This window comes from Entelurus aequoreus, linkage group LG08, assembly GCF_033978785.1.
Source record: "Entelurus aequoreus isolate RoL-2023_Sb linkage group LG08, RoL_Eaeq_v1.1, whole genome shotgun sequence".
NCBI classification, from domain to species: Eukaryota; Metazoa; Chordata; class Actinopteri; order Syngnathiformes; family Syngnathidae; genus Entelurus; species Entelurus aequoreus.
In genome coordinates, this window is record NC_084738.1 from 13,595,225 (window position 1) to 13,619,720 (window position 24,496).

General features: G+C 39.1%; 1 protein-coding gene across 5 annotated transcripts in view; it reads left to right on the forward strand.

Annotated features, from left to right (window-relative positions):
* dnmbp (dynamin binding protein) overlaps positions 1 to 24,496 on the forward strand; it is a 96,081-nt gene that overhangs the window by 57,997 nt on the left and 13,588 nt on the right. For 4 of the 5 annotated variants that reach the window (XM_062055629.1, XM_062055628.1, XM_062055626.1 and 1 more), the window contains 4 exons: positions 17,219 to 17,427; positions 17,763 to 17,862; positions 20,335 to 20,482; positions 24,404 to 24,421. In XM_062055629.1, coding sequence (XP_061911613.1) covers positions 17,219 to 17,427; positions 17,763 to 17,862; positions 20,335 to 20,482; positions 24,404 to 24,421 — 475 coding nt within the window. The remainder of the gene's footprint in view (positions 1 to 17,218; positions 17,428 to 17,762; positions 17,863 to 20,334; positions 20,483 to 24,403; positions 24,422 to 24,496) is intronic. The other variant, XM_062055630.1, reaches the window with a different exon arrangement.

The following is a 24,496-nucleotide window of genomic DNA, read 5'->3' on the forward strand; positions in this document are numbered from 1 at the left end:
TGAACAGTTTAAGAAAAACCTTTCTCAACCAGCTATTGCAAGGAATTTAGGGATTTCACCATCTATGGTCCATATAATCATCAAAGGGTTCAGAGAATCTGGAGAAATCACTGCACGTAAGCAGCTAAGCCCGTGACCTTCGATCCCTCAGGCTGTACTGCATCAACAAGCGACATCAGTGTGTAAAGGATATCACCACATGGGCTCAGGAACACTTCAGAAACCCACTGTCAGTAACTACAGTTGGTCGCTACAAGTTAAAACTCTCCTATGCAAGGCGAAAACCGTTTATCAACAACACCCAGAAACGCCGTCGGCTTCGCTGGGCCTGAGCTCATATAAGATGGACTGATACAAAATGGAAAAGTGTTCTGTGGTCTGACGAGTCCACATTTCAAATTGTTTTTGGAAACTGTGGACGTTGTGTCCTCCGGACCAAAGAGGAAAAAGAACCATCCGGATTGTTATAGGCGCAAAGTTGAAAAGCCAGCATCTGTGATGGTATGGGGGTGTATTAGTGCCCAAGATATGGGTAACTTACACATCTGTGAAGGCGCCATTAATGCAGAAAGGTACATACAGGTTTTGGAGCAACATATGTTGCCATCCAAGCAACGTTACCATGGACGCCCCTGCTTATTTCAGCAAGACAATGCCAAGCCACGTGTTACATCAACGTGGCTTCATAGTAAAAGAGTGCGGGTACTAGACTGATCTGCCTGTAGTCCAGACCTGTCTCCCATTGAAAATGTGTGGCGCATTATGAAGCCTAAAATACCACAACGGAGACCCCCAGACTGTTGAACAACTTAAGCTGTACATCAAGCAAGAATGGGAAAGAATTCCACCTGAGAAGCTTAAAAAATGTGTCTCCTCAGTTCCCAAACGTTTACTGAGTGTTGTTAAAAGGAAAGGCCATGTAACACAGTGGTGAACATGCCCTTTCCCAACTACTTTGGCACGTGTTGCAGCCATGAAATTCTAAGTTAATTATTATTTGCAAAAAAAAAATAAAGTTTATGAGTTTGAACATCAAATATCTTGTCTTTGTAGTGCAGTCAATTGAATATGGGTTGAAAAGGATTTGCAAATCATTGTATTCCGTTTATATTTACATCTAACACAATTTCCCAACTCATATGGAAACGGGGTTTGTATGTGTAATTTTGACTCACGCAACATACAATAATTATAGTAACATTGCTTTTTAGTCTGTAACAGAAATTAAACTTTAAAAAAAATCATTAAACAATTTTTTGACTATTTAGAACCATGTGATACTTAAAACATTAATTAAATAAACTCATTAAATACTAATAAATTCTAAATGATTGGCAACATTACCTCAGAACACACTATATAAAACACTATAACCTACAAAACAAAAATGAATAAAACTATTTGTACTGATTTTAATTTTAATCAAGTTAGGATTAATGGCTACAACGAGCATGTTTTGTAGTGCACAGCTTTTCGAAGCAGAGTTTGAAGTATGATACGGCATTATACCGATAAAGCATGTTCCTCAGCATGTCCCCCCTGTGTACTGGGTTGTTGCAGATTTGAATAATAGATGTGTCTTTATTTTAGCTTAGCTCCGCCGCAAACTTTGAAACCCCCGGGTATAGAATAATACAATTATTCGATGTTTGGTTAAAGTCCTCGTATCAACAATTTACATGACAACAGATTTGTCAAAGCAGTTCTCAGGTTGTGCAGAAATAGTACTTTCCCATTCAAGCAGTAGGTTCTATAGTATGACAAATCACCCAGTAGATACTCAAAAGACGAGCCCTCTGTAGACCCACTCCTCATATGCAAAACTGACGGCCTCTCCAAACAACCGTTTGTAAAAGATCTGCAGCGAAATTAGTGAATTATTCCTGAGTGAAGACAAGCACCTCAGTTAATTAGTTTGCAGTCGCAGAGTCTCATGAGAAAAAACGCTGCAGCAGCTGCTTTTGTTTGCCAGCGACGGCACATTGAGGTGACCTGTGATTCTGCCACAAGCTGGAATGTGACCCTCTAACATTTGACCCTGAAGAGATAAGCAGGATATGGAATGTCACCGAATGAGCCCACCACTTTGTCTAAGTTTGTTAGACCACAGACTACTAGTTCTAATGAGTGCATGAAAAGTTGCTGACCCCTAACCCTTCTTTTTAAACACACAACGAACTGTGGTGTAACGGTAGATGTATTCACAATCTCATTTTTCGGTGCAAAACAGTTTGAAAATCCTGTTTTGGAATACTTGGCATTCACAAGCCTTCCCTGTGAAATACGTCAAAGGACAAAAACAAATGGATAGGACCTAAGATTGTCCTAAGATTGACAGTTTGAATCGCCGCCATATGGCATCTCTGTGTGGAGTATTCTGCAATTCGGTTGTTTTTAATGTGCAATGACAATAAAAGCGTCCGTTGTAAAAAGAAATCTGCACAATTTACGGTAAAATGCCGGCAGCTGTGGCTGCCAGGAATTTACCGTAAAAAATAGTCAATAGTATTTGACATTTTCGGTATGTCGATGTTGAATCTGTAAATTTTACAATTGATAACTGTAAATTACAATGAAAAAAACTGATATATTGTTAAAATACTGGCAGCTTTGGTTGCCCGGAATTTATCGTAAAACAAAACAGGGCCAATTTTAGTGTTTCCAATCAGACTATCCCCAGGTCTTTGGAGGTGGGAGGAGAACCAGAGTACCTGGAGAGAACCCACACAGTCACAAGGAGAACATGAAAACTCCACACAGAAAGACCACTAGCCCGGGAATCGAACCCAGGACCTCCTCACTGTGAGGCACGAGCGTTAACCACTGTGTCACTGAGCGGCCCTCTCACCAATACTACTACTACCGGTATCTAAAAAATGCCTGTGTTTCCGAGACATATGAGCAGTACTTGATGTCTTTAACTTACAAGTATTTGTACAACCTTTCACTGGACAACTGACAACATGGCCTTCCGCAACATGTTCCTTCAAGTGAGTTATTACAAATGAGCCTTAAATGCTCCGTATCTGTTAAATAGCTGCTTGCAACCAGTTTCAACCCCTTAAACAATTAAGGTATGCTGTAAATGTAAATGTACCATCAGGGGCGGCGTGGCGAAGTTGGTTGAGTGGCCGTGCCAGCAATCGGAGGGTTGCTGGTTACTGGGGTTCAATCCTCACCTTCTACCATCCTAGTCACGTCCGTTGTGTCCTTGGGCAAGACACTTCACCCTTGCTCCTGATGGCTGCTGGTTAGCGCCTTGCATGGCAGCTCCCGCCATCAGTGTGTGAATGTGTGTGTGAATGGGTGAACGTGGAAATACTGTCAAAGCGCTTTGAGTACCTTGAAGGTAGAAAAGCGCTATACAAGTATAACCCATTTATCATTTATTATCATTTTTCTGCAAAATCTTTAATTTAGACATAATACCGTAAATTTGCATGCTTGTGACACTTCAGTATTTGCAAATGCATTGTACAAATTTTCATTATTTTCACAGTAAAGTCATGAATTTTCTACGTATTATAACCATAGTCATTTAGGTTATTTAAATATGTACTCTTTCTTCGTTTGCAGGAATCCACTGCATTTACTACTGTGATAAACTACTTTAGATTTAGGGTGTTTTACTGTTGCTCTTTGATAATTGCTTGCCATAGTTTTAACAGTCATTTTTGAACAATGTGTACAAAAAAGTTTGCATGTTCTCCATGTAAGTGTGTGGCTTTTTTCTGTGGTCTCCAGCGTCCTCACACCAAAACATGAATTCTAGTCTAATTGGAGACTCTAAATTGTCCATTAATGTGATTGGTTGGCGACCAGCCAAGGGTTTACCCCACCTTTCGTCTAAAATCAGCAGGGATATAGACTCCATTGTACCTGTAATTCTTACTTTATTTATTGTTTTCCCAGTTGTCAGTTTTTTCATAAATCATGAAAGGGCCCACAACGTTCGCTTTTCCCTTTAACAACAACCCTTCTACTCATGGCAGACTTGGTGAGTGAAAACAGACTACTTTGGGACAAATGATGATCCAGAACCTTATATTTTTAAGCCTGAGTATAAGGAGGAGCTACAGGTTTTAGAAGCTGTGTGCTAAACAGATCCAGCGAGAGTGAAACCTTAAGTATCATGCGGCAGTATTGCTAAGCGCTAAACAAGAAATGCAAATTAGGAACATAGTAAAACAATCACTTACTGTACAATGTCTGCTCTCACTATGATCCTGACTGCTGGAATGTTTATACCTTCCTGTTTGGATGAGTAATTAATCATAGTCCCCACACGGGTTAAAAAAAGGTGCCACAAACAACCATCTTTCGTGTTATTCTCGCCATCTCCTAGTATAAGTTGGATGTCAAAATTGACCAACTTCTTGGTTCATGGCAACAACGTTCTGCTATACAAGTGAGAGGCATGATTTATAATCTCGAACTGAATTAATGTATAGTTTGATATTTAGATCACAAGAAGTACTAAATTAAATATTGTTGGTAGTTTTTGGATGTTTTGAGTGCTTTATGGGCAGAATAGTGTATTCCCATTAGCTGCATTGTAAGCCACCTCTTATTTGCTGTATTTTACGTATCAGAATGCATGACAAAAGAAAGACATATTGGTGACAAAAACACGCAATTAAGTGATGAAAGTGATATTTCCACATGCCTGTATTCATACTGTCTATGCAATAAAATAGGCTTCAGCTCTGAAGATGACATCACACAAAAAGGGGGCCCTCATATCGAACCTGGCGGTGTAAAGGGGCGTTCCAAATAGTTATCTACTGATTAATCAAAAACTAATTGATATAATGGGAAATGACTGCCACATTTTCAGGAGGAAAATTTTGGTCATCCTGACGCTATGGGTCCTTTAAAGCTGTTTACACAAAAGCCAAAGGGGTTTATGTTCCCCCACTGTGTACCCAAAATGGACCAAACCGTGATTACAACAAACTGTGACACCTATACATTCATTTTCTACCGCTTGTCCCTTTTGGGGTTGCGGGGGGAGGGCTGGCGCGTATCCAAGCTGCACTCAGGCGGAAGGCGGGGTACACCCTGGACAAGTCCCCACCTCATCACAGGGCCAACACAGATAGACAACATTCACACACTAGGTCCAATTTAATCTTGCCACTCAGCTTATCCCCAGGTGCATGTCTTTGCTAATATCTGCACTGCATGCGGTGACTGTGTTTATTTTGTGCGTTAGTAGCGTCACATATTCCATTACTTGGAAGATGAATAACAAGTCAGAACTCGCAGACATTTGCTGAAGTTTCCATCAAGCTTCTATCATGTAACTTCATGCCCCAATCTGAAAAGCGTTGTGATTGTTGTAAGAAAAAGCCGCTACCTTGGTGCGCTCCAAAAAAACTTGGCTCCACAGGAGAAGAGGGGGTGGGGCCCCCTTTCTGTTGTGGTTGCCGGGGCGACAGCCCATTCTCCTGTGAACTTCAGAGCCCAAGCGCTGGCCGATTAACGCTGACCCTGAGTTTGACTTTGATTCACAGTTGTTGGCCAACTTTTTTTTCTAAAAACAGCAAAAATAAATAGTGGTGCGTCTTCCTGACCCCTGACCCTTTTTTGACATGTAGAATTGTGCAAGGGTATACCTTCATGTTTAAAATCCCAATTGTAATGTATCACTGGTGCATTTATGGTTAGACTAGAATAAGTGGACCACAGTCTGGTATCTGTAAAAACACAAAACGGAGACATGGAAGACCTGGACTGGATTGGATCCACTGGACAGTGTTAAATTTAATTTAGCATACACATTACTACATTAGTGAGTAAATTCAGCTTTTAAATACTCTAAAAAGCATGCTTTGTTTTTGAACAAACATCACAGAAAAAAGTTGTAAATTATTCCAGCTCCAGCTTTTATTGTCCACCAGAGTGGTCGTCGTCCAGTCTGGTGTGTGCGCTTGTGTGTGTAATCATGGTGGGTTCCCATCCTTTCTCATGGTAATTGGAGCGCAGGAATGGGACGAGCAGTCGAGAGCCGGACTTCTTGTTGACAATGGACTATCTTAGATTGGCTGCTGCTGTTTGAACCGTGGCGTATGAAAGAGAGGAGGAGGAGGAGGAGGGGTTGTTTGCAACAGGTGGGTGAAGCCTGATCATCATCATCTCCTGACTACTTCTACTTCTGCTTGCTTGACTTGCACAGAAAATTGTGTTGATTTTGGATTCTTAGCTTGCACATACTAAAATATGTCCTTTGTGGTTTCCTTCTGTCAAGTGGATGTTGAGGAATTAATGCCTGAATTGAGGGGTTGTTGTTTGCAACAGGTGGGTGAAGCCTGATCATCACCATCATCTCCTTACTACTTCTACTTCTGCTTGCTAGACTTGCACAGAAAATGTTGTTGATTTTGAATTCTTAGCTTGAACATACTAAAATATGTCCTTTGTGGTTTTCCTTCTGTCAAGGGGATGTTGAGGAATTAGTGCCTGAATTGAGGGGTTGTTATTTGCAACAGGTGGGTGAAGCCTGATCGTCATCATCTCCTTACTACTTCTACTTCTGCTTGCTTGACTTGCTTAAAAAATGTTGTTGATTTTGAAATCTTAGCTTGCACATACTCAAATCGGTCCTGTGTGGGTTCCCTTTCTGTCAAGGGGATGTTGAGGATGTGGTGCCTGAATTAATTTTAATGAAACACGATTGTAGCTGAGATAGGCTCCAGCGCCCCCCGCGACCCCGAAGGGAATAAGCGGTAGAAAATGGATGGATGGATGGATGATGAAGCATGGTGCTTGAAGTCAAAGACCATGTTGGTAGAATAGTCTGTCTACTTGTTAACCACATTAAAACAGTTCTCAGTAGAATACAGTTCTTTCTACAACTAGTCTGACTTGCAATGGATCTCTATCCTTAGAGAGCAAAGCCTGTAGGCCCAATGTGCACAGGTGAATAGCTTCGTTAAAGGGTGTCCAAAGTGCAGCCCAGGGGCCATTCGCAGCCCGCAGCTTGTTTTTTATTGGCCCTCGACATATTCTATTGACAAATATATCCCAGATTAGATCATTACACAAAAATAATTGGAACCGGACCAAATACCCCCCCAAAAATGAAACCTAAAAAATTAAATGTGCATCTTACTGTAAAGTGGAACCTCGATTTACTATCTTAATTGGTTCTTGAACATGGTTCACAGACCGAAGAGTTAGTTTAATGAAGCAGCGTTTCCCATAAGAATCAATGCGAACATAAATAATTGGTTCTAGCCCTATTTTAGTAAAAAAAAAACTGCACACTTTGATGACAATAATGTTTATAAATATTAGGGGTAATGGCTCAACAATCTTTTTTATCAAAAAAAACACAACGTTACAGTAAGCTTAAATGTCAACACACACACGTCTCGTTTGTACGCTTCTAACCCCCCCAAAAAAGACAATTAAAATAATTTTACCTTGTGTCTGAGAATATTTGTGGCATTGTTGAACACTGTGGGAGTTTCTGAGCGATAAACGAGCAGTGGCTTCACGTAGCCACCGCTAGCGTTAGCACAAACTCAGTGTGAGGCGATCCTTCATTGGCCTGTGTCCCGGTACTGCCTACTCCTTCGCTTTAATGTCAGTTAAGTTTTGCTGTCATCACAATTACAGACTTGCCGCGAGACAAAGCCCCTTTCGCTGATAAAATCCTCAAACTGAAGGGGCCGCATGCTGGAGGCTAACTATCTAAAATGCTAGCTCAAAGCGGTTGCCTCGAAACCCGAAGCTATACAGCGAGACTGTGAGAGTTTGGACACATAAAAGTGTTTCTGATCCCGCAAAGCGATCTCTAAGACAGGCACCGACACAGCTCTGACCGGCGCAATGTACGACAATTTTGTAAATAAACACGTCAGAAATGCTGCTTGCCGGCAAAGCTTTTTGAAATGGCCGCGCCCGTCTGTATGGGAAATTATGTCATCAAATTGGCAGCACCCAATCGGCATGCAAAATGAATGAAAGAACCGTTCTTACGCCGAGACATTGTTAGCACACACAGGCATATTTGGCGTAATATAAACATTATTCAATCGAAAAGGGCGCAAATAGAGGCGTTCGTAAGTCAAGGTCCCACTGCATAAGGTCTTTGATGATTTACGTGCGTCCTGTTATGAAGTTTTCAATTGTGCTAAAGGTTTTAGTGGAATAATAATAATTAGGAAAAAAATAATAGTAGGAAGTGGCCTTGTGGTTAGAGTGTCCGCCCTGAGATCGGTAGGTTGTGAGTTCAAACCTCGGCCGAGTCATACCAAAGACTATAAAAATGGGACCCACTACCTCCCTGCTTGGCACTCAGCATCAAGGGTTGGAATTGGGGGTGAAATCACCAAAAATGATTCCCGGGCGCGGCCACCGCTGCTGCCCACTGCTCCCCTCGCCTCCCAGGGTGTGAACAAAGGGATGGGTCAAATGCAGAGGACAAATTTCACCACACCTAGTGTGTGTGTGACAATCATTGGTACTTTAACTTAAATTAAATTGAGTAAACCCTTGTTAATTGGTTTTAAGTATTGTAAACTAATTTTGTGAAGTAGGAATTAATTCAATATTTAATAAAAACACTTCTCAATACAGTTTTTACATCATGAGAGACCTCTTGTCACCTTTACACTCGTTTAATCCAATAGAATAATGCTGGCTGAGGCTAAAACAACCAGTGGCTACAATATTGAACAGTGTGCGCTTATTGGTTTTGTCTCATTTAGTGGCCAATACATACTACTGTTGCCTTGATATTTTCAGTTTATTTATCCATTTTCTTGCCTGGAAATGCTTAATTTAGGCCATATACTTAACAAAATAATCTAAAAACTAAGAAGTGAAACTTCAAACTTGGAAGCGTGCTGTGACAAGGAACAACTGTATCTCAAGGAGGTTAAATTAGGTATTACACTAATATGCTCCGTTACTTATGAAAAAATAAACATGTGGATGTTTTTTTTTAGGTAGTTCAGCATACATTGATTGACCTACATGTTATTGGTTTTACTATCTTTAATGTACAAAATGTATCAAAGTGGCCCCAACATCCTTAAATGTTACTGTATGAAAAAGTTTGGACGTTATACTCTTGTAATGTGTATTTAATGTTTATATTTTCAGTCTTACAAACCTGAATGAAGGAATAAGTGGAAAGAGGAAAAAATAAGGGAGGAAGATAATTAAAAAGAAGGAACATCGAGAAAATTTTTTCTTCATGCTGTTAACTAGCTGCACATGCTAGAAACGATTAGCGAGGGCAGAATAATGGATTTATTGCCAATGCAGTGTGAAAGCCGATGTGTTTACTTTGCAATTAAGTAAATGCACTCTCAAAGAAATATAACCTGCGGAAGCACTTCCTAAAGAAATATCCACATTTCGATGTCTGGCCCCTAAGCCTTTGGGCTCTTAAGAACTGCGGCCCTCTTCATTACGTAGTTCAATAGCCCTGACTTGTGTAATACAAAATCGTGTAAACGCTAGCAAGAGGTGGCTAACAATGTAGTGAATGGGAGTCATCAATTCTCTCTATACATATTGACCAAATGTTAGCGGCATTGTTATTGTAAAAGCTAGCGTAGAGGGACTACTTTTTGTCACACGCCGCCTTGATCATAGAGGTAGCTACTGAAGCTAATGACATAGTGAGCTGCTGCATCGTCTCTCAGTTGGTAAAAGTTCTTGCTAGATTATGCATCTTATAAACATCCCATCAGAAAGCCCAGTAGGGGTGGACATTGTACACTAAGTGAATGTTTTTATGTCCGTAGTTTGTATTGCTTATTTACCACTTATCAATACTGTAACATGATGCTTAATGTTTCTCTAAAGCTGGATCTGCTTATCATCCAGATTCTAAGACCTGCAGCTCATCCTCCTTATTTTCAGGCTCAAAAATACAATATTTTGGATCATCATTTGTCCCTAAGGAGTCGCCGTTGGCTTTCATAAAAGTCTGCCATGATTAGTGGTAGTTGGTCTTGTTGATGACAATAGCGATTGTTGTGATGCGCTCTGTGAAACTAATGCGCCACCAAAATGATTCGGGAATGCTTAAAGTACCAGTAGAGTGGAAAAACATGTTGACTTTATATGCTTAATTGTGTTTCATTGTATTCATTAAACCATATCCAATTGTATTTATAATCCGCAAAGTATGTGAAAATACTGTTTAAACATCACAAATTCAGTAAGCCGTTTTGAATATTCCGCTACGAACGTCTTTGGTAATTTCCTTAGATTGACGTTACTTGAGTAACACTTCTGCACTCTGACCATATTATGAGATCAGTCATACAGGAAATACGCAAAAATGTGCTGTTTACATCCTTCACAATCCTTATATAAGACATAAACACGTTTACTTTTTTTATGCATTCCAAGTCGTAAATAAATAAATAAATATATAAAAAGTCTGCTAACAATGTAGTCAATGGGGCTCTCTCTTTCATCCATTTAACCCTCTAAAGAACCATCCAAAACCCCGCCAACAACACTCTATATACATATCGTGACCTGAATATTAACCAAATATTAGCGATGTTGTTACTATAGATGCTAATGCAGACAAACTGTTTTCCTTGCCCGTATGTGGGCTCTGTACCGAGGATGTCGTTGTGGCTTGTACAGCCCTTTGAGACACTTGTGATTTAGGGCTATATAAATAAACATTGATTGATTGATTGATTTTCAGCAGCAGATTGATAGGACACAGCGAAGTAGCCCTTTGCTGTTGTACTGTGAGCTGGCCGCGATGTCCTGCTGCTTCCGCATCGTTGCGTCTCGGCTCATAAAAGTTATTCTAAATTATAAATCATCCCTTTCATCTGGATATTAGAAGGGTTTAGCCATGAATATAGAAGTTGTTCATCTGTGACATCCAATTTATACCCGGGGATAGAGGCCATGTCTGCAGGGAGACTTTTCCTTGTCAACCCTTTGTGTGCGTCATGATTAATGCTTCATATAAGCGGGAAGATATGGACGTCCTATCAGTCGTCATAGCAGTGAGAGCAGACATTGTACAGTAAGCTATCGTTTTGTTGTTTGTAGTTTGTATCTTTTGTTCAGCATTTAGCAATACTGCTACATGATGCTAAGTGTTTCACTAAAGCTGGATCTGTTTAGCAGAGCTCCTAACACCTGTAGCTCACCCTCCTTACATTCAGGATCAAAAATATAATGTTTGGGATTACAATTTTTCCCAAAGTAATCGTTGGCTCTCACAAAGTCTTCATGATTTGCATTGATGTTGGCGATGAAGAGATCTGTGGTTCCTACCGCTACGTCACGCGATGACGTGTTTGGCTAGCTCATTATCTCTCCAAATGGCTGAGATTGATCCTGTTTTGATCATATCTATTTACTCGCAAACTTTGTAAGTCTTTCTATTATACATAAGATATATACACTACCGTTCAAAAGTTTGGGATCACATTAAAATGTCCTTATTTTTCAATGAAGATAACTTTAAACTAGTCTTAACTTTAAAGAAATACACTCTATACATTGCCAATGTGGTAAATGACTATTCTAGCTGCAAATGTCTGGTTTTTGGTGCAATATCTACATAGGTGTATAGAGGCCCATTTCCAGGAACTATCACTCCAGTGTTCTAATGGTACAATGTGTTTGCTCATTGGCTCAGAAGGCTAATTGATGATTAGAAAACCCTTGTGCAATCATGTTCACACATCTGAAAACAGTTTAGCTCGTTACAGAAGCTACAAAACTGACCTTCCTTTGAGCAGATTGAGTTTCTGGAGCATCACATTTGTGGGGTCAATTAAACGCTCAAAATGGCCAGAAAAAGACAACTTTCATCTGAAACTCGACAGTCTATTCTTGTTCTTAGAAATGAAGGCTATTCCACAAAATTGTTTGGGTGACCCCAAACTTTTGAACGGTAGTGTATGATAATAGAGGCAACTTGTTTTTCCACTCTACTAATACTTTAAAAAGACCAAATTACAGTAAATACTACATGGTATTATGAATGTGCCTGTTACATTACATAAACATACAGCATGTATATAAAACGTTTATGGATGTTTTTGGATGATCGAATCCTCATTACCTGCATTGTTAGCCACCTCTTGCTAGCGTTTATTTATGGTTTAGAATGCATAAAAAACGTGTGCTTGTCTCGTTAAGATTGTGCATGATAGACAAAATTCCCAAAAAAGTGCAGTTCTTCCTTAAAGCACAACAATTAGCTAAGAGACACCTTATTTTAAAACATTGTACAGGTAATTGTTGGGTCCTAAGTCGCTATTTAGGTTTTAGGTCATAGCTGTGATCTATAAGAAGTCAGTTTGTGTATTTTTGGGCCGTGTCCTACTTTTACTGTAAATGAATGGATTGTGTAAATGCAAATGTATGTGTCCGGCCTCTTAGGTTCCACTTGGTAGAACAAAGAAAAGTGGTACTTGATGTAAAGTGGGTCAAAACACGCTCAGGCGCTTTGACATGTTGGCCGCGGTGCAGTTTTAAACACGTGAAGTGGAGCGCGTGATGCGCCCATCAAACGTGGGAACTGGTTTGGTGGGGGGGATCAATTCCAATTAAAGCCTTTTGTTTTCCCACTCTTTTGTGCCGTGTTGTCCAACTTATACATTAGTTTCTCATGAGTGGGACGACACGGCGGGGCTTGGCCACAGAGCCCCAGCCGACGGACGCGAGAAAAGCTTCTCTGAGCTGAGCTTTAGCTAAATCACGTGAAGGTGGAGTGAGACAGAAGAGGTCAGGACGGGAAGGAGACAAAAGGCAGGTGGCTTAAGGGATCAGACTTTGACTATTGTGCCCATTTGTCACCAAATAAATAAACATTTGGTTTGATTAAAGCTCACATTGAACCACAAGTACATGGTCATGGTAGTAGTTACATTATTGGTATTCATTTAAGCAAGCTCAAAGGGGAACTGAACTTTTTTTTGGAATTTTGCTTATTATTAGAGACAAGAACACAAACGTCTTTTTTTTTTACGGTTTTAAAGATAATTAAAAAACGCTTGCAAGATGGGAGTCACCATTGTACCCTTCAAAGCCCTTTAAAACAACTTCAAAACTCTCCAGCATTGTTTATATACACACTGCAAGTCTTTATATAATGTAGTAACAGACACGATCATAACAATATGTAATATGTACAGTATTTACCGCATTTTGATAATTGTAATCATTTACGGGACTGATTTCTTCCGCATTTATTTCTGTTTCCATAGCAGCGCACATCCGACAATGTTTGTTCATCATGGCAGACTTGGAAACAAACATCGAAGACAACTATTTTTGAACAAATGAGTATTCACAGCCTTTTACTTTTGATGCTAAATTATACTCCTGCCTATATAAGCAAGCACGAAGAATGAGCGAAACATTGGAGCAGACGGAAGCCGGGAGAAGGGGGATGAAAGCGATTTTGACGCTATAAATATGGAAATTGGAGCCAAGCTATTTGGACATAAATGGATTGCTTATCCAAAATCAACAGGAAACGTCCCCAGCCATACGCTGTTTGGCTAGCTGTGTACAAACAAAACATGAAATGTGGGCTAATACTTTACAGATACTATAATATGATTGTTCATCAGTGGTCCCCAACCTTTTTGTAACTGCGGACCGGTCAACGCTTGAACATTTGTCCACGGACGGGGGGGATTAAAATGTTTTATTTTTTAATTTTTTTATTTAAAAAAATTTTGTCATTAAAAAATACAATCATGCGTGCTTGATAAATAAATAATTTTTTTATTTTATTTTTTATTTTATTTTATTTTTTTAATTTCTTGTGCGGCCCGGTACCAATCGATCTACGGACCGGTACCGGGCCGCGGCCCGGTGGTTGGGGACCACTGTTGTGCATTATACAAACTCAAACTTGTTTCGTGTATACGTAAAAGCTAGCTCACCTCCTGCCGTAGCCAGCGTTTAACGTTAATACTGTAGCATGGCGATGTGTTACCATAGAAAAAAAAATCCTCAGTGCTCGCTCCTACAATAACAATGTCGCTACAGCTTGGTTATAATACAGGTAACGGAACGTAAAAGAAGTATTGACGTTTTTTAATGCATTTTTTAAAATTTAGAGGTACCTTAACAATTACTGTGTTTAAGTGTCAAATATTGTGCAGCAACCATTAAATAGTTTATCCAGTGATTAAAAAAGGACTAAAACAAAGTGTTAAAAAATTTATATAAATACGTAAAAATACAAACCAAATGGAATTTAGTTCAAATATTTTGTGGAATTTTGCTTGTTGAGTGCACTACCGAGGTGCTGGTTCAAAACAACCTTTATAGAAGTATACGGCGGAAAATGTATTATTTTTAATTTTGTAAAAATCCAGTCCAACATCAATATTGCTCAGTAGTTGGATACACTGCATTTAAATAAAAAATATCTGCATGTCAGCTTTGTGTTACACTGTAGTGGTTATACTATAGCGTATTATTGTCAGTGTTGTATCAGTTCAACTATATTTTAATTTTTGCTGTTTTTAATTTATTGTAGAACGTGAGCCAATAAAAAACGAGCTGGGGGCCAGGTCACATTTTGGACACTCCTACTCTTTATACCCCTCTGAGGATGCTCAATATGGCATATATTATCAGTTGTAGATGGGCATAGTGTATCCCTTTCTTCTATCCTTTCTAAAAAAAAACTAAAAAAACATGGTCGATGCTGCAGTTCCTGCTTTGGAGGGGAGGGGGAGTTTCAAGACGAGGATTAGCAGCGGTAACTTCATTAGCATTAGCATCTGTCATGATGATGTCACTCATCTGCCAACAAATAGCACTGTGTGAACCCTGCCGTCAATGCAGTTCAAAGGAAATTATTATTTTTCAGATTTTGGCCGTGATCCTCCAGGAGTCATTGGTGTTTAAATGCTTACAGATACTCAGGCAATAATCTTTTGTTGTGTGTGTGTGTATGTGTGTGTGTGTGTGTGTGTGTGTGTGTGTGTGTGTGTGTGTGTGTGTGTGTGTGTGTGTGTGTGTGTGTGTGTGTGTGTGTGTGTGTGTGTGTGTGTGTGTGTGTGTGTGTGTCAACATTTTGGACAGTCAGAAATAAAAAATATTCGACATAGCGTCTTTTTAGCAATTTCCTTTTATAATTTTACTGCCCCCGAGTTCAATTGATGCGTTTTGGTGTCGTTCGTTTTTTTTGAATTTAGGAAGTATATTACTATATACTATATCTCTTACATGAAACGACGTCTTTCAGTATGCATTTTTTTGCGTTCTAGTTTCAGGCGCACAAATGCGGTGATGTGATCCACATTTTGGCCCACAGAACTAAGTGTCAGTGTGGCATAGCTTGACCTCACTGTCTTAGCTTCCGTCTGCTCCAACCTTTCACCCTCTGTTCGTGCTTGCTTGTATAACCAGCAGTTCATCCTCTGTATATTCAGCTTCAAAAAGATATGGTGGTGAATTCTCATTTGTCCAAAAATAGTTGTCATCGTTGTCTGTTACCAAGTCTGCCGTTATTAGAACACGAACGTGTTTCCAGAAGTAGGGACACACATTTGTTGCCGTAAGTAAGAAGTGTGCTGCTACGGAAAAGGAAATAAATGCGCTGAGGAAAGAATTCCCAGCAGTGCTTAAAATGACCAAAATACGGTAAATATTGTACATATTACATATTTTTATGAATGTGTCTGTTATAGTGTTGTCGCGATACCAATATTTTGGTACCGGTACCAAAATATTTTGGTACTTTTCGGTACTTTTCCAAATAAAGGGGACCACAAAATGTTTTATTATTGGCTTTATTTTAACCAAAAATCTTACAGCACTTTTCGGTACTTTTCCAAATAAAGGGCACCACAAAAATTGCATTATTGGCTTTATTTTAACCAAAAATCTTACGGCACATTAAACATATGTTTCTTATTGCAATTTAGTCCTTAAATTAAATAGTGAACATACTAGACAACTTGTCTTTTAGTAGTAAGTGAACAAACAAAGACTCCTAATTAGTCTGACATATTGTGTCATTTATCATTCTATTATTTTGTCAAAATTATTAAGGACAAGTGGTAGAAAATGAATGATTAATCTACTTGTTCATTTACTGTTAATATCTGCTTACTTTCTCTTTTAACATGTTCTATCTACACTTCTGTTAAAATGTAATATTCACTCATTCTTCTGTTGTTTGATACTTTACATTAGTTTTGGATGATATCACAAATTTGGGTATCAATCTGATACCAAGTAGTTACAGGATCATACAATGGTCATATTCAAAGTCCTCATGTGTCCAGGGACATATTTCCTGAGTTTATAAACATAATATAATTTTTTTTTAAACAAAATAACATTTTGTGATGCTAAAAAATATCGATGTAATCATAGTAGTATGGACTAGATACGCTATTGTACGTGGTATCATTACAGTGGATCTTAGTCTAGATCCACCAATGACATTTGTTTATATTGTAGCGTCCTAGAAGAGTTGGTGCTGCCGGGAATTCTGGGAATTTGTTCTGTAGTGTTTATGTTGTGTTGCGGTGCAAATATTCTCCCAAAATGTGTTTGTCATTGTTGTTTAGTATGTTTTCACTATATGGCACATGTTTATGACAGTGTTGGCATTGTTTATACGGCCACCCTTAGTTCACATGTAATCAGTGTGTTCAAAGTTAAGGTTGTCGCCTTAATGGTTAATGGTCTTAGCCTATTTTTATCAGCTTTAGAATCCTAATAAACAAACGTGTGTTCTTGTCTCTCATAATGATTGTGAATGATTGTGAAAAGTGCAGTTCCCCTTGAATACCAGTACTGCTATGTGGTGTATTTAGGATTTAAATAACACTGAGTAGGAGTGTATTGGTTCAGGTGGAGAAGACTGAGCTTCCACAACTAAATCCATAGTTGGTTGCAACACTGTAGTACTGCCATCTCTCCTCCCTTCTTGCGTCTTTGTTCAAGTCACAAAGAACCTGAATCCATTCCACTTTTGGGTCCATTCATAAGAAGCAGTGGCGCAAAAACTGCGCTCTCCCTCAGGACCACAGCACCCCCCAGAGAGATTAGGCCCTGAGAGATTGATAGCAGACACATTGATCAAACAGGCGGACAAGGGGAGGAGGACTAATGAGCGGTCGAATGAGTGCAAATGAGGGCTGGAACATTTTCCTGAGCGGCCTTTTTTACGTGGAAACCAGCGATTTCCTCCTCAACCTGAAGAAGAAATATTCCTTTTATGTTTTCACAGAGATGACACAGCTGTCGTCGCAGCCCAAACCTTCGGAGCCCGCCTCGGCCGGCGACTCGGCGCCCACTGCCGGCGCCGAGGACCCCGAGCTGAGAATGCTGGAGAAGAGGTCCAAGGTCATCGAGGAGCTACTGCAGACGGAGAAGGACTACATTAAGGACCTGCAGATGTGTGTGGTGGAGATCATTGACCCTCTGCAGAGGAAACAGGTGAGGAGAAGCGTCAATCTAGACCTCGTTAGCGTAATAATAGATTAGGATTTATGTAGCACTTTTCTAGACACTCAAAGCGCTTCACAGAAAACTGACAACCCATCATTCATTCACTCCACATTCACACTTGATGGTGGTAAGCTACATGTGTAGCCACAGCTGGGAGCAAGGTGGGAGAAGTGTCTTGCCCAAGGACACAACGGCCGTGACCAGGATGGCGGAAGCTGGAATCGAATCTGGAACCCCTCAAGTTCCTGGCATGGCCGCTCTACTGTCTGAGCCACGCCGTCCCTAAATGGATGGACCTGAAGTTCTGTCTTTTGTGTTTCAAGGTGAAGAACGTGGACTACGATGGCCTCTTTGGCAACATCAACTCAGTGATCGACCTCTCGCAGCGCCTTTTTGAAACACTGGAGGAAAGCGACTCCATTGGTAAAAAAAATACATTTTATTTCTAACTTGAGGCAGTGAGTGCACCACTCAACATTTGATGGTATATTTTCAAGAACAATAGTATGGAAAGTTAACTTTGATATACTTTAGAGTAGTCGGTGTACAGCTTTTATAACAGTTAAGACTCACTATCTACTCAAAATGACTCAACACAATGATACCCATTATTGTGTAAAGAGCTGGCAACAACAACTTAATTGGGTAGCATCATGGTCTGGGGCTGCATGAGTGCTACCAGCACCGGGGAGCTGCGGTTATCCCGGAGGAAACATGAATTCTAACATGTGGTGGGACATTTTGAAGACATCACAGTGTCCAAATTTAGTGTAAGCACCATTGTCACCTTGCACTGCCTTAATCCTCTTGGGCTAGTAGATATTATACATGTTGCACTCCTTCACCTTTGAGTTCAGGTTTTTGGCTTCTTATGATGTTAGAAAACTGGGAGGGAATCATGCTCACGATGTCCTGCCATGTTTACCCTCAACTAACCGCAGCTCCCCGGTGCCTGTAGCACTCGTACGCTTGACTGTAAACACAATTTTCTTGGTACTCGCTTGTCAGTCCCTCGAAGAATACGCTGTCTTTTTGGGGGGGGGATTGTTGAATTCGCGCCAGTGTTCTCAAATAGTTGCAATGTAATTAGGCTTATTTTATTCAATAAATGTAATCAACTTGGTATGGTATAAATGTGTTATCAATGTTTTAAGTGTTCTTTGTAACCCTATCCTCAAAACGCACTAGATTTCTACAATCATTTAAAAACAAATACAGTATTGATGTTTTACGTGTTTTGTGTCACAGAGACTTAATAGAAAACACTAGATGGCAGAAAAAGCACATTGTCAAATTAATGTACCTTTTTCTTTATTGATTTAAACTTTATAATAGTAATAGCTTTAATTAGAGAAAGAAACACCACCAAAAGGTTTCCTTATAGTCAGCTGTCTGCTCCGTTGTCCACAAGTTGCAGACATTCTCCGTGTATGTTTTACACTTGAAAAGTGTTTGTCCATCATAAACAGTAATTTATATTTCAACACATATAACTCAGCGCGTTAAGAGCAATTGTAAACCGTTGAGAGTAATCTATTGCACAAATATTTGTTGGAAAATCATCACACTTCAACTTTTCTGTCATATAAATAAATGCTGCTTATTTGCTTGGTCAGCATTGCACATGGGAATATGCTCTTAATTACCTTAAGCCTGGATAAATAGATAGATAGATAGATAGATAGATAGATAGATAGATATTACTTTATTGATTCCTTCAGGAGAGTTCCCTCAGGAAAATTAAAATTCCAGCAGCAGTGTACAGAATTGAGATCAAAAGAAAAAGTAGATAATGGGGGTATAAATGGAAACAAAATAGAAAAATATTACAATAGAATAAAAACAAAAAGCATCAATGAGCATACAAATATAACAGTAAAATAAGAATATAACAAGAGAAACTAGGCAGTAGTGACCATGTTATCGTAGTACCCCCCTCCCTCCCAGAGAGGAGTTGTACAGTCTAATGGCGTGTGGGACAAAGGAGTTTTTTAGTCTATTAGTCCTGCACTTGGGATGAAGCAGTCTAGCACTGAATAGGCTCCTCTGGCTACTGACAACGGTATGCAGAGGGTGACTGGCATCATCCAGGATGCTCACTAGTTTTTCCACAGTCCTCTAAAGCTTAAATAAATCGTACATGCTTCGTCCACATAAGAAAAAAACATAAGTTTGTTGATGCCCTCTCTTTGTTTATAATGTCTATTTTCTGCTGAATCTACTTTTTTTTTTGCTGCAGCTGTTACATATACTGTAGTGTGTGTGTGACAATCATTGGTACTTTAACTTTTAACTTAATATTGTACATGGTAATTGGGATTTGTTATATATTGTATATATTATATAATAATATAATATATCAGTATATATTATATACTGTATATATAATATGTAAATATTACATATGTTATAGTGCTACTATGGTACATTTTTAGTCTACTTTATACCTTTGGTTTTCGCCCTCTTTTTGTGCCCTTGTGTGCATTATCCTTTCCATCCTTATCCTGTCCAGCCTTTGTGACTGAGCTACTGTGTGGAACAATTTCCCTTGTGGATCATTAAAGTTTGTCTAAGTCTAAAATGTGGGGGAGGTTGCGTTCATTGGACAAAGCTGCGGGGATTGCTTGAAATTGCCTGAATTGGCGCGATAGCAACATTGAGAAATCCTGGAGGGACTGGTTTTTGTTGCCACAGTAATGGCTGTGTTGGGTCAGCAAAAAGTATTGCTATACACGCTGTACACTGACTAAATATACAGTACACTAAAGTTTATTCAAATGGATGATACAATTTGACGAGGTATACTGTAATAAAACAGGTGCTGAAATGCGGGGGGTGGACTCTAAGCTTGTTAAATGAATACTTCTGCTCTTGTGTCGATCTGCGACTCCTCAGGCAACGTGTTTTTGGACTTTAAAACGGAGCTGGAGGGGGTCTACAACGTCTACTGCCAGAACCACGACGATGCCATCTCGCTGCTGGAGAGCTACGAGAAAGATGAAAACATCCAGGGCCACGTGTTGGAGTGTTTGGAGAGGCTGAGGTGATTAGAGAGGGGGGAAAAAACACACAGTTTGTGTTTGTGTGCGTTTGTGTGTGTGCATGATTAAGGGCATGGAAAAAAACAAGAGTGCTCACTAATTATTTTGTATATAAAGCTGAAGGATGTTTATAGGGTTTTGTGTAGTTAATTACCACACTGTCATCCCCTTGAGTACTGGAATGACCGGTGGGATACATTCTGGTTTAGTCTACAGCCATACAAGTAGTTAGTTCAACATTCCTGTAAGGTGACATCCATCAAGTATTTTATTATATTAAGACTTTGAACTTTGGTGCACAGTGAGGGTCAATGATTGTGTAAAAAGTGTACGTCACCTTTTTTTATACATGCCTTACATGGGCCGGCATACTTACACTATGCAAATTATTTGCCACTTGTCAAGATTTAAATGTTTTATTCTAGAAATTTTCCTAGTTTTAGTCATTGACATTAAATCATTATCTTAATTTTAGCATGAATAATTATGTTGTATATATTCTAGTGTAGAAATGTTACAATTTAGAAAATAACTATTCAAATAAGATTTCCCCATGTAGAAAATCTTGTTAAAGATTCTGCAGCATCACAAAAATGCGTAACTCAAGAATTACAAGTTGAATAATGCTTGTTTTCAGAATAAAATTGTATCTTAAAACTCTTGCTATTTCTAGACATACAAATCTTATAGTCATTTAGTTTACTAATTTAGGGAACAAAATTAACTAGCTGCACGGACAGATAATTTTACTTTTTTCCTAAAATCAAATTTTTTAATCTTATATTGTATCAGCTTTTTTTGCAGTGTACATGGGCCAGCACTGCTTTTAGGATACGCTGCACGGTGCTATACTAAAGCTCCTCCGTCACTAGCGCGTTTTCTGTACAAAGTAGGGCATTTGAGGAATGTGCCCTACCTGGTTCCACTTGTTTGGCCAATCAGTGAGTCAGACGCATGACACAGCTGACAAAGGTTGTTTTTAAACCGGAAGGGCGCTGGTTTTAATATGAAAACCTGTAAACAAAATGACGAGAGCAGACGTATGCAGGGAGCCTTTTTGTTTTGTAATGGTGCGTTCACACTTGTTTTGTTTGGTTCTAAGAAACGTTTTGTGCGTTTCAGTGTTTCCCATAAACTGCCAAGATACCTGTGGCGGTGGGGGCGTGGCTATGGGCGTGGTCACTATGACATCATCGAGTAATTTGCATAATTTACTACAATGATATGATTTTCTCTAAAAAGGCTCAAAAAATGTATACTTACTAATTAATAACAGTTTTGTTTTAAAGGTCCATCCATCCATCCATTTTACAATATAATTACACCACTTTATGTACATATTTATATACAGATTTGAACAATACGTTATTCACTGAAATATATTTATTAATTGTGGTTCTTACAAAAAATATATCTTATAAAAATATAAAAGCTAAAATGTCTCTTAAAGCTCTGCCCCTTTAATTAGTGCATACTAAATAATTTAACTTTAGCCTACTACTACAACCACATTATTTACCAGCAACATAAAGTGAAACAGAGGCAGAGGTGTCCTGCCACAGTCAGTAACAAATAAACAGAAAACAGTAGTGGTGGTAGATAGACACAAAGCTTCATCAAACATCTGATCCACTGAACAAAGAGCTCCAAAAATCTTGATCCTACACTTTTCTTTTGTAAAGTAAATCTGAACAGCCGATATGGGCATCTACATCAACTATATGATTTGCCTGAGAAGCTGGACAGGACAAAAAAAATAAAAACAATTTTTTTGTGGCGGCCTTAATTCTTTCGTGGCGGGCCGCCACAAATAAATGAATGTGTGGGAAACACTGCGTTTGAACTGCTAGCACGGTAAGTCAATTGATCAATCAATCAAAGTTTATTTATATAGCACTTAATCAGGAATGTCTCAAAGGCACTGTGAAAACGAGCATTCCAACCCTGGTGGGCACCAAAGAAATGTACCGAGACCACTTGAGAGATGAGTCTCTGTCCACTTTCAAGTGGACTGTGGTGCAGCACGGTTCACTTGAACTCTTGAACGCTACATGAAACAAGCAAGGATGTAAGAGGAAATAATTTCGCCTTTTAAGTGTCTCTGCGCTGCTCCCTCTGCCGTTGTGTATCTGCTCTTTAAAAGTATATTTTAGAAGTTTTTGGTGAAATCTTAAGATGCAGAATATCAAAATACGGAATTTGGGGTTGGAATATATGAGTTACATCACGAAAGCAAACTGATGGAGAGATGAAGCGGGTAAAATTGTGTTTCAAATTAAACTGGTCCTAAAGCTACCTTGTCATTGTGCAATACTAAGATATAATACAGTATAGCACTGTTAATCGTTAGCTGGCAACTAGCGCGCAAATTGCCAGCTGGCAGCTAATGCCGCTTATTGCTAGCTGGCAACTAGAGCACTAATCGCTACCTATCTTAAATGCTAACATAAATAAATAATATAATTTATTAATGGTTTTATTTTAAACTTTCGAGGTACAGTGGATATGGTGGCAAAGTCACTGGCATTTGTAAAGTTCACTACTTTGTGTTGGATCAACGTTAATGTGTAGAGAAAAGACATTTAAATTTGTAAAAAAAAAAAATTGTGAGGGTATTATAAAAAAGTGTCATCGTACAAAAAATTCCAGTCCCCCCTGCAGTACCTCTGCAGACACCCTAGGGCAGGGAGGGGTAGGGAACCTGTGGCTCTTTTGATGACTGCATCTGGCTCTCAGATAAATCTTAGCTGACATTGCGTAACACGATAAGTAATGAATAATTCCGCTGGTAATCACAGTGTTAAAAATAACGTTCAAAATATAAAACATACTCATGCATTTTAATCCATCCACCCGTTTTCGACCGCACCTGTTCATGAAGTCGCATTAATGGTAAGAAGTATTTTATTTATTATTGGTTAGCTTCAGAATAACGTTATTAAAAAGAATAAGAGACTTCTTATACTCTAAAAATGTTGGTCTTACTTAAAAATGCACACATTTAGTGATATTCAGTGTTCAAAAATATTATTTGGCTCTCACGGAAATACATTTGAAAATATTCGGCTTTCGTGGCTCTCTCAGCCAAAAAAGGTTCCCGACCCCTGCCCTAGGGGTTTAAGACCCCCTGTTAAAGACCTCTGGACTAGTGGGATTTGAGATTACCACATTACATTTAACTATTCGCTGCCAAGGGTGCGCCAGCTGCATTTACACCAAACCATGAAGTCAGATAGAGGACAACAAATGGCCCGCAGGCTGCAAGTTTGAGACCCCTGCTGTACCGCCTTTGGTCCCAATGACTGAATTAATTAATTACATATAATAAAACTGTTGTGTATACTAGTTCATAGATGTTATTTTATTATATAAAAAGGTCAGTAAATGATTCTTTATCATTGTAAACGCTTTGAAGTGGGAAAGGGGTAGGATTAAATAAGTTTTGCTTCTTCCTACTCCTTTTCGAGCATGATGTAAAATGAAATGATATGAAATTGTGTGACGTATTAAGATGTAAGTGTGTTCATGTTCGAAATAAACTAAAGAAAGAAAAGAAAGAAAATGTGAATGCAAAGTGAACCACACTGAAGTGCTTTTTTTTATTTTTAAGCAAGTGTAAACGCAGTCTTTGTCCTCTGAGGGCAATGATTGGATAAATATCAGTTCTGTTTAACAATAGCACAGCGGGTTGGATTAAATGCCTTTACTTTGTAAAGTTTGTTTTAAAGTTGTTTTTCTGCATCACTTCAGACAGTGTTTGTCTTTTCTACTGTATAAGACCTACTTTCTTTTGCCACCTATTCACTGACAAAAGGATCCGGTTCTCAAAAGAAAGCTACCAACATAATGTGGTTCTGTGCTGAATGTAAATATGCATCGTCTTATGAATCCTGTCGTCTCTTCTTGTCCCTCCATTCCTGCAGAGCCATATACCGAGAGTGGTAAGTCTCCACAAAGAGTGTCGCCGCGAGCATGACAATCATTACGATCGCTTGCCATTTTGCTGGCTAACACCC